Genomic DNA, 10943 nt, shown 5'->3' with positions numbered 1-10943 from the left:
CAGATGTTAGCTCAGAGCTAATCTTCCTCAAAAAAAAAAGAAGAGGGCCTGGCCCTGTGGCATAGTGGTTGAGTTCAGTCTGCTTCGCTTTGGCAGCCCGGGTTTGTAGGTTCAGATCCAGGATGCAGACCTACACCAATCATCAGCCATACTGTGGCAGCAACCCACATACAAAGTAGAGGAAGACTGGCACAGATGTTAGCTCAGGGCTAATCTTCCTCAAGCAAAAAAAGAGGAAGATTGGCAATAGATGTTAGTTCAGGGTGAATCTTCCTCAGGAAAACAAATAAGGTAGAAGAAGAAAGATTCCCAAATCAATAACCTAATTGTATACCTAAAGGAACTAGAAAAAGAAGAGCAAGTTAAACTCAAAGCTGGCAGAAGGAAGGAACTAATAAAGATTAGAGCAGAGATAAATGAAATAGAGAATAGAAAAACAATAGAATCAATGAAACCAAAAGTTGATTCTTTGAAAACATCAACAAAATGGATAAACTTTTAGCTAGACTGACTAAGAAAAACAGAGAGAAGATGCAAATGCTAAAATCAGATTGAAAGTAAGGTCATTACTGCAGACCTTACAGAAATAAAAAGGATTATAAGAGAATACTGTGAACAACTGTATGCCAACAAATTAGATAACCTAAATGAAATGGACACACTCCTAGACAAACACATACTACCAAAACCAACTCAAGAAGAAATAGGAAAATTTGAACAGACCTGTAACAAGAGATTGAATCAGTAATCAAAAACCTTCCCCCTAAAAAAAGCCTAGGACCAGAAGCCTTCACTGGTGAATTCTACCAAACATTTAAAGAAGAATTAACACCAATGCTTCTCAAACTCCTCCAAAAACTGAAAGAGGAGGAAGCACTTCCTAACTCATTCTATGACACTGGCATTACCCTGATACCAAAGCCAGACAAAACCAACCCAAGAAAGAGAAACTTGAGATCCATATCCCTTATGAACATAGACGAAAAAAATCCTCAACAAAATACTAGCAAACCTAACCCAGCAGCACAGTGAGAGGACTATACATCATGAGCAAATGGGATTTAAAAACCAGGCTGCAAGGGTGGTTCTGCACATGAAAATCAGTGAATGCACTATACCATGTTACCAGAATGAAAGGGAAAAATATATGACTTGTCTACTATGGGTACATTTACTTGTAAACAAGCTATTTGGGGATTAACAGGGCAGGGTGTTTTCACAGATGTCAAGGTGGCCCAAAATATTTCTCTTTTCAACTAAATATGATCAGAAAAGCTGTATTTTGCATGAAGGGGAATTATATTGAAGTTCTATTAAGACAATTTTGACCTCAGCCTTTTCAGTTGAAACCCATATGATAGTTTCCCTCCTTCCCTCCCTCTCTCCCTTTCTTCCTTTCTTCCTGTATATCGTTCTGTCTTAAACAGAGTATGTATTTGGCTTTCTCCTGGGGAAGGAAGAGAGGAAGCATCAACTTTATGTTCCTCCAATTGGGTTATAGTCTGTAAATTAATCCTTTCCACAGGAAGGTGTTCCCAAATGACTCCAGTTACCTTGGAGGAAGCAGGCTAATTTATCTCCCTATTATGGATACTACCTGGCTGCCATACCCTGAATCTAATAAACAGAAATTAACCTTGAGGGAAGCTGTAAGCAGATTTTTGCTCAAGACTCCAATGATAAGTCTAAACAGTACAGATGGGAAGTAGGGGCTGGGGACCACACTCATCTCTCCCCTTGACCACTTCTTAAGCCTTCAAGGAATTCATCTTGCTTCTTCCCTCGGCCTCCAAAGGGGTCCCACACGTACATTCCTCTTCCCAAAATGATTTTTTGCCTGTACTTGATCCCTTCCTTATTTTAACTCCTTTTCTCATTCTGAAGTCTCTGGCCTCAGTTCCTAGGGTACAGTGCTCCTCCCAAAGAAATCAATCAGTTGGAAGTCAGATTGTTAGTGCTAACATTGGGCTTTGTTAGTATTTGGGATTGTTAGTGCTAAAAATAGTGCTACAATTAGCACAATGATAAGTATTAGACCTGAGGAGTTTGGGGTCATAGTTTTATTACACAGATTTATTAATAAATAATTTGGTGACATCTGCAATTTTTTATAACAATCCATATAGAACTATAATATATATTTTTAAATTGAATGTAACCTAAATTTTTTTGTTTCTTTAAGTATATTTCTTGTGATTTTCAGTCCTGGCATTCTCTGTAAGTATAAATCTTTCTATCCTCTGCCTGACTTCTGTTGCTGATTTGCCATAGAATTGAGGAGGTTAAGGATATAAGGTGTCTTCTATTACAGAAAGGATTTTGCTTTATCTAAAAATGAAAGACAAAACCCCAGAAACATTGCTAATTAAGAGGTTTAATTCCTCCTAAAAACTCTCAGGGAGTCTACATAAAAGCGTTATACTCTGAACTCATCTTTAAGTTGATGTAAATACAGATAGATACAGAAACAACTATAGGTATGTGTATATGCATGGGTTAGTACATGTAGAAGTGTTACCTAGCTCTGTCAGCTGAGAGGGTGATAACACAATGACACCCCAGTGGCAAGAACCACACCTAGCACCCAGGTCTTGGTTTCTAAATACCATTTCTCAATACAAGGAACCAGGGGACATTACGCAAAATTTGTGAAGAAGTCTTCCTCTTTAAAACTTGTCTTTCATTACATCTTAGAATGTTTTGTCCTTTCTTACTTTTAGCTATATGTTTTTCATGTGATTTACTCCTTTACAATCAGCTTTGTAATTTTTTTAAAAAAATTACTTTGTACTGTTTGAAAAGTAATACATTTTCATTCTGACCATTAAAAAAAGAAATATAAAGAAAAAAACCCAAAAGTCTCTCAATGGGTTTCTTAATTTTGAATATTGATCAAAAGATCTGAAATCTTTAACTTATTTAAAACATTCCTATGATAAATACATTGGTAGGCAAAACCGAGTCATTGATATTTATTAATCTTTGAACGTTTTTGTAGGACCTTTTTATATTCTCTATTAGTTTTCTAATGCTGCATAACAAATTACCACAAATTTAGTAGCTTAAAACAACACATCTATTATCTAACATTTTCTGTGGGTCTGGGGTCCAGGGACAACTCAGCTGGGTCTTCTATTCAGGGTCTCACAAAGCTGCAGCCAAGATGTTGGCCAGGCTATATTTTCATGTGGAGGCTTGATTGGGGACATCTGCTTCCAAGCTCATTATTGGCAGATTCATTTCCTTGCAGTTGCAGGACTGAGGGCCCCGTGTTTTTGCTCATTGTTAGCTAATGGCCGCCCACAAGTCCTAGAGGCCATCACTGGTTCCCTGCTATGTGACCCTCTCCATGGGCAGTTTGTATGGCCATCTGCTTCCTCAAGGCAGGCAGGAGAGCTCCAGTGTGCTAAGCTGGACTCAGATAAGGTAATGTAATCACAGGAGTGGTGACATCTCATCACTTTTACTATATTCTTCTGGTTAGAAGTAAGTCACAAGTCCTACCTGCACTAAGGGGAAGGGATTATACAAAGGCATGAACACCCCAATAGTTCACTGGGCGTCATGTTAGGGTCTGAGCTCTCATTTCCCCATCTAAATTGGAAGTAATAGTTTTTGTCTTAAGGAACATTGTGAATGTTCTTCTAACAGAAAAGAAACTTGGACATCTTCCATCTCAACCACCTTATTTTATAGAAAGGAATTGAAACTAAGAAAGAGTAAATGATTTCTCTAAGTTAGGCAGATGGAGTTCAGAGTTGTATACTCCCAGGTTAGCCCACTTTCTACACACCGTGATGCCTATGAGGTAACTGATTTTATTTTATGGTATTTTCACTTTAAATTTAAGCAAAATGAAATATACATTTATTGGTAGGCAGGGCAGAAGGCAGGGCCAGGCATTATAAAGAAAGTCGCATGTAAATTGTCAAGGATGGCAACCCCCATGTGCATTTGTGTTCTGAGTGTGCTCAAGTACAAGAGCCAGTGACTGAAAGAGAATTACTCACCTTGAGGGGAGGCTAGCACATACATTATTTCAGTTAGTCACTACCAACAACTCTATAAAGTCAAAATTATTCTACAGATGAAAAAAACAGGTTCAGTGAAGGTAACAGTTATTCTGGGTACTGGCAACCATCAAGTTGCAGTGAACAAATCAAAGCCTTGCTCACTTCCAGCCCATCCCATTTCCCTATCACTAATTTACATCATTAATTTACAGTCTTGTGAAATTTTTCATAGTCTATACATCCCTTACCTTTTTCCTTTCGACTAAGTCTTGCTACTCTTGGGGCTTCTTGGTGGGAGGAGCTCATGATAACACCGTTAAATCTTCTAACCCTTTTAGATGCCTATAAGTATCTCCTGGCTTTAGTCATGTTGCCATAAATAAGCCTAGGAGAACCTACTTCATAAATGGTTTCTTGGCCGTATATTAGGTGACTGTGAATTTCCGTGAGTCTGTTAAGTTCAAGACATTAGTGAACCAAAAACAGGTTTTTAAAATTTTTGAATCCCAGTTCCTACTCTTGATCTTCTCATTTATTTTCGGGATCCACTTCTCATTTAAGGCATACTTAGCTACTAAAAAGATTTACAGAGATTTAAAGTACGAATGTCTTCACTATTGAATGTTTATAGAATACATTTTCTCTTCTGATAGTCTTTGGGGCAACACATCTTCCTGGGTGAATGTAGGATTTTTCACTAGGTAGTGCATTCTCCTAACATATCTTGGGCATTAACTCCTCAAATGTTTAAAACCCAAACTGCTAGTTTACAGGAAGGATTAACTGAGACCCGCCGCTGTGCGGAATCGTTCAAGGTCACTGGGGCAGGTGCCCACCCCAGGACCTGAAGGTGGGCTGCCAGGCCCATTTCCTTCTCCGAAATCGACGCCGGCTCTCTCCCCACTCTCGGGGTTCACTCGGACTGGCTGTGACCTGGCTTGGAGACCCCCGTCCGCCCTCCCGGCAGCCGGCCTTGGAACGGCGCCTCTGGAACGTTCCTGAGCGGCGGGAGGTAGGAGCGGCTCGGGGGAAGCGGGGCGGAGCCGGCGACGACCGGCGGCCGAGCCACGCCTCCCCGGGCCGCTCGGGGGCGCCCGTCGGCGGAAGCCACGCTCTGCGGGCCGGGAGGGGCTCTGAGCTGTGGCGGCCGCGACGCCGCGCCCGCTTGCGCTTGCTTTCTCCCGCTAGCCGGCTGGCTGGCCCCGCGCCGCAGGACCTGCGCTTCGCTTCCCCTGGCCATGCAGCGCCTGGCCATGGACCTGCGGGTGCTCTCCCGGGAGCTCTTCTTCTACCTGGAGCATCAAGTCCGGGTTGGGTTCTTCGGCTCGAGAGTGGGCTTATCCCTGATTCTGGGCTTCAGCGCCGCTTATGCCTGCTACTACCTGAGCAGCATTGCCAAGGTGAGCTAGGGGTGGCGCGAGCGCCAGGCAACGGGCCGCGGGCGGTTTTGCCGGGAGTGACAGCATCGGGCGAAGCCGGAGGCTGCCTCTGGTGGGGGCAGGTAGCTGGGGCCGTCCTGGGACGAGCACGCTGCTCCCTAGTTGTTGCCCTTTCCCCGGCTTCTGGCGGACGCCCCTGGAGCGCTCGCGGGAAAGCCGGCCAGCCCCCGCCGCCTGCCTGCGCATCCGGCCCCGCTCCTCGGACCGCAGCCCGGACCCGCTGACCTCGGCGCGGGCGGCGCTGCCCGCCGCCGTTCGCTAGCCCGGCAGAACGGCTCGGCAGTGCTGTAGCACTTTTGAGAATTATTGCCTTATTCCAACTCGCGCCTTTCCCTGGAGGTTTGATAAACCACTTTTTAAGTCCGTTGTGACTGTGAATTATTTGCGCCGGGCTTCCAGAAGGAGATGTAATCGGAGGGCTCGCGCGCGCGAGGGACGAGGCTGCTCATTTCTAGTTTACGGTTGGCAGAAACTTTGTTCTTGATTCTTCACTGATGCTGGCTTTCCCCACAGAAGCCCCAATTAGTGACGGGGGGTGAGAGTTTCAGCCGCTTCCTTCAGGACCACTGCCCCGTGGTGACAGAAACGTACTACCCGACGGTCTGGTGCTGGGAGAGTCGAGGACAGACGCTGCTGAGACCCTTCATCACGTCCAAGCCCCTGGTGCAGTACAGGAAGTAAGTAAATTTCCGTTTTCGGGCATTTCTTCAAAAACATAGTTTTTTGCATACTCTCAGTTCTTTGTTAATAGAACCTCTGGTTTAGTAAGTATGTGGAAAACAAAGGGAGTGTGAAAATGGAACGTATGTCCCTCACCCTCAGCTGCAGGAAAATATTCAGGTATGGCCTTTCACCATTTTTGCGGGGGGGGGGGGGCACTGTGATGTAAATGGTTTATTTCTAGGATGAGAGAAGTGTTTGGGGGTTACTCTTTTCCAATTTGTCCTGCGTCTATCCCTGAGGACCTAGATCCTTCAATGATATGCACCAATTCATTGATGCTGGGATTAGGGCTGGAGGAGAGAAGGCTAATTAATTTGGATTTTGTGTGATGGACTCGTGTAAAGCGCTTCATTTTGATAAGCAAATGGGTTTTTGATGATAATGTCCTTGAGGTGTTAGAGATAGGGTCCAGAATATATCAGTAGCCAGGAGATTTAAATGGTGCCTGTTATTAATTTCCCTGAGTCATCTAGTCCTTCTGGAGTTCCTTTTGTTGACTGAGACTTCAGTTCAGAGATACTATGTGAGAAGTACTTTGAGATATTCAAGAAGCAAATTTTGTAATATACTCTGTCAAAAGACGGCCTCATTGAGTCAGAGATTTGGAGCAATGATCGGATCAGCATTTTACTTGTTCGTAATTCCCTATTGAATTATTTGGGTGACCTCAATCAAATAGAGGTTAAATGCTGGATATTTTGGAATAATGAGGAAATGATTAAGATAAATATTTGAAGTACTTTGAAGTTCATTTTTATATACTGACTTTTACTGATGTTGCTGGGGATACTTTATGGTACTAATTTCATAACTTTCTTGTAATGAAAGAAAATGATATAGGTGTATGTGTTAGTGAACGCTGAAAAAAGTTATTTTGAGATGACCAAATAATGTCATTTATTTATAGAATTAAGACACTAGTATTAAGACAACTTGAAACACTTAATGATATGTCTTGAATTATTTATTTCAGTGAACTTATTAAAACTGCAGATGGAGGACAGATTTTGCTGGACTGGTTTGATAATGATAACAGTAAGTGTTTTATGGATGCCAGCATCAGACCGACTATCTTATTGTTGCCCGGCCTCACTGGAACAAGCAAAGAATCATATATCCTTCATATGATCCATCTTAGTAAAGAATTGGGATACAGGTACCCGTCAAAGATTCTTTCCGTTTTTTCACTTAATTTGTTCTAAGTGAAGCACAAATACATCTCCATGTGTGTGTCAGAAATACTTATTTCTTGCCTGAATTAAGCCATCCTCTAAATTATTATGTTTTCTGCTTTCTCTCTTTTTTCAGGGAAATGCATAACTGAATCATCTCACAGAAAATAGCACTTAGCGTAGTAGGCACTCAACAGATTTTGGTTGAATGAATGAATGGAATTGGAATCACCTAGGAATTGACATAGGAACCAGGTGTGAGAAGCACTAGGCCCTACTGAAGGGAGTGCTATGGAAAATAGCAATTACAAACCCCTGAGACAGTGGCCCTCATGTCACATTCCTTGTTTGGGCCCTGGATCCACTAATCTTGTCTCATTGACTCAGATCCCAAGTGTAAAAAATATTCAGAATCAGCTTGTAGGTCATGCTTATTTTTCCAAGGTGACTCATGCCTGTTTTGTCCCCCCTGAGTTTGCAGGTGCACATGGTTAGTGTCCCGTTGATGATGCCACAGCATTTTTGAGTAACCATTATTCAACTCGGTCACCAGGTACAACTTAATGTTTTGCAAGTGACTTAGCAACTTTAAGTTTCAGGTTCAGCTCTAAAATCTTAAAGCAGTGTCATTGTTACTGCTTTTCTGTGCCTCAGTTTTTTTAGCTGATAGTAATTATAATGGAACACTCTGAGTTGCATTTGAAGTGAGCTATATTTTTGTTAAACTGGAAACACATGTTTGTGTGAAAAATTAATGTTGAGTTTATATTAATAAAAACATTTTGATATAAAGGGGAAAATGCCATAATAGCTCATTCAATTTTAAGAAGTAAGCTCTGATCTTTTACAGAAAAAGCTTATTTTGTCCATGAAGTGACAGGCTCTCAGAAGCTTTGATATGGCGTCCCAGAATTATGATTCCAATGAAATTTACGCTAAGCAATAGGAGGAATTCATTGTTATTCCATGTTTAACTACCATCCTGTTAGATATGAGGCTTGATTCCTATTTTTTGCTAAAACTTAGTCATGCTCAAAAAGTACAGATCATAAAGCCTTTTGTACCTATCTAAATTGCTGATTCTGTGGTTGGCCTGAGCTGTCTCCCAAGACTTAGAAAGTGCTTTTTAAAAACAATGAAGTTGAAACACAAGGACTAAATCTTATAAGCCTTGGATTTGCTAGCACATATGACTTCCTTTCATGACTTGTGTAAGTTGCCGAACTGTATTACCATGGGTATCAATACAATGTGCTTCAAAGCTACTGGAAAGTTCTAGCTTCCCTAAGAATTAAAATCTATTGATTCCAAAATTTTATTGAGAATGTATGATATAAGGAAGGCTTTGTGATAGGTACTATGAAGACGTACAAAGAGTCATGGGCATTTGTCCGTGCCTCAAGGAGTCTATGAGAGGGGAAGGCTGGACAAGTCACTGGTAGCTGCTTGAAGACCCAGCTTATTTGGGTTTAGGGAACTCTAACACTAAATCAGATTGGGCTTGAAGGTAACAGAATGCATGAATAAGCAATGGTCAATAAACTTCTCAATGGTCTTTGGGCCTATCAGCATTTATTTTTAACGGCAAGGAATCTCTGAATCTAGGTAAGAGAGGGTGTATCAGTTAGCTTTTGCTGTATAACAAACTATCCCAAAACTTAGTGGCTAAAAACAACCATTTTGTTCATGATTCCATAGGTCAGCAATTTGGGCTGAGCTCAGCTGGGTGGTCCTTCTGATCTGGTCGGGGATCATTCATGCATTTGTGATCAGCAGCCAGAACAACTCCATGCTTTAGGGGCCCTCAGCAGGGATGACTCATCTCAGCTCCACGGGGTCTCTCATCCACCATCGGGCTCGCCCCAAGCGTGTTCGTTTGGTGGCAGAGAGTTCTAAGAGTTCTAAGAGCGCACAAGAAAGCTGCAAGGCTTCTTGAGGCCCAAGCTGAGAACTGTCACAGTGTTGTTTCTGCTGCATTCCAATCAGAGCGAGTCACATTCTAGTGAAAACAAGTTACGTGGTCAGCCCAGGAACAAAAGGTTGGGAAATAGACTCTACTTCCTGATGGGAAGAGATATAAAATAATTTTTTGCAAGGTACTTTCACAGGCCACTGAGGTAAAAAATGGATCTGGAATTTTGGCACAAGGCTGGTTTGAGTCCTTAGGTCACAAAACAGATCAAGTTGCTGATACTGTAGTATGGGATCTAGTAGGTAGTAGAGCTTGTGGAAGGCTATGTAATATGGGGAATGTGCGTGGGCTTTGGAGCCAGGCCTGGGTTCACATGTTGGAACTGCCACTTACCGAGTGACCCTGGGAAATTAATTTTTAACTTCCCCAATCACAGTTTCTTATTCACTGCAGACAGTTTAAATGAATTAGAATGGATAAAGTGCTTGGTTTAGTGCCCTGAACGAAGTGGGTCTTTAGAAATGTTTATGTCTTCCTTCCCGGATTCTCTGTTCCCTGATCAAACAGAACATTTTTTATAGTTTAAAGAGCAGGTACAAGCAAAGCTACCTCTTGGGGACTGTAAACATCTAGCTTCCTTCCAGGAGCGCTCGGATACTTTTATGATGTCTCTTGTACAACAGCTTCACAGTCAGCATGAACACCCCAGTATCATGGGCGCACTTGCCTGCAGGCCCCACCTCCTATCTTATGTAAAGGTTGAGTGTTGAGGGAGAGTCATGCATTCTGTCAGGTCATCAGGGAGCTGTTGATGCTTGTGACAAATGATTTGGACATTAGAGAGAACCTAACTTCTGGCATGTGGACAAATGAAACACAAGGGTCTACCGTTGTTGCTATTAAATTTTTTTTCCTGTACCTGAATACTAACAAAGAGACAAAACTTTTCTGTTAAGGGTTATTAATTCAAAATTAATAATAGAAGAGAGGGAAACTAAGCTAAAGGTCGTATAAGGTAATTATGAGCAAAGGTTTTACTGAGAAGTCAAAGGTAAATAGAATTGAATGGGCAGTACTTGGCCCGCCTGTATGTTGTTCGCCTGCATTGGCAGAGCGCCAGTGTGTACTCCCTGGATAAACTTCCTCCTGAGAGAAGAGAATTGCTAAGCCAGGCAGTCCCAGTCATTCTTCCAGATTTTAGCGTTCTTCCAAATTTTATCCATCAGATAAATTCTCCATCTTCTGGAGAGCGAGTAAAATGAGAAAGGCCAGGAGTGTGTTTAAAGAGAAGCCTTTGTAGAAACCAGAGGACTAGAGAAATAGTCGTTTCCTCTAATAAGTTACACCCATATGACTGATACATCAGTTAGAAATCTTACCCATTCATTCAAGATTTCTTTTTAAAAAAATCTCTATTCAGTAACACAACCTAATAGATATTATCTTCCGCACCTGAATAATATCCTGTTTTCTTAAATATTTTCCCCAGTCTCTGAATTAATTTCCAGCACTACAACTAAAAGCAAGGAGAAAAGCAGTGACTCTGAGACCATCCAAATCATCTTTTACTTTGACGTCTTTTGTTGAAAGCCTTCATCTACCATTTTATTCTACCCTCAATTAATGCGAAAAAGAGTGACCCATCCAGAAATATGTAATAAGTTCATTGAAATTTAGGTCCGTC

At 41.8% G+C, this 10943-nt stretch overlaps 1 protein-coding gene across 3 annotated transcripts in view; it reads left to right on the top strand.

The window, feature by feature from the left end:
• The first annotated feature begins 5124 nt into the window (after positions 1–5124).
• The window catches only part of ABHD3 (abhydrolase domain containing 3, phospholipase), a 36517-nt gene continuing 30698 nt past the window's right edge, over positions 5125–10943 (top strand). For 2 of the 3 annotated variants that reach the window (XR_006890151.1, XM_046671947.1), the window contains exons 1-3: positions 5125–5413; positions 5966–6129; positions 7149–7331. Coding sequence is in view for 2 of the 3 variants with exons in the window: in XM_046671947.1 (XP_046527903.1) it covers positions 5252–5413; positions 5966–6129; positions 7149–7331 (509 nt within the window). In the remaining variant the exon portion in view is untranslated. The remainder of the gene's footprint in view (positions 5414–5965; positions 6130–7148; positions 7332–10943) is intronic. The other variant, XM_046671946.1, reaches the window with a different exon arrangement.

Source organism: Equus quagga, chromosome 9 (assembly GCF_021613505.1).
Source record: "Equus quagga isolate Etosha38 chromosome 9, UCLA_HA_Equagga_1.0, whole genome shotgun sequence".
NCBI lineage: Eukaryota > Metazoa > Chordata > Mammalia > Perissodactyla > Equidae > Equus > Equus quagga.
The sequence above is the reverse complement of the archived record's forward strand: the minus strand, read 5'-3'. Positions and strand labels throughout refer to the sequence as shown.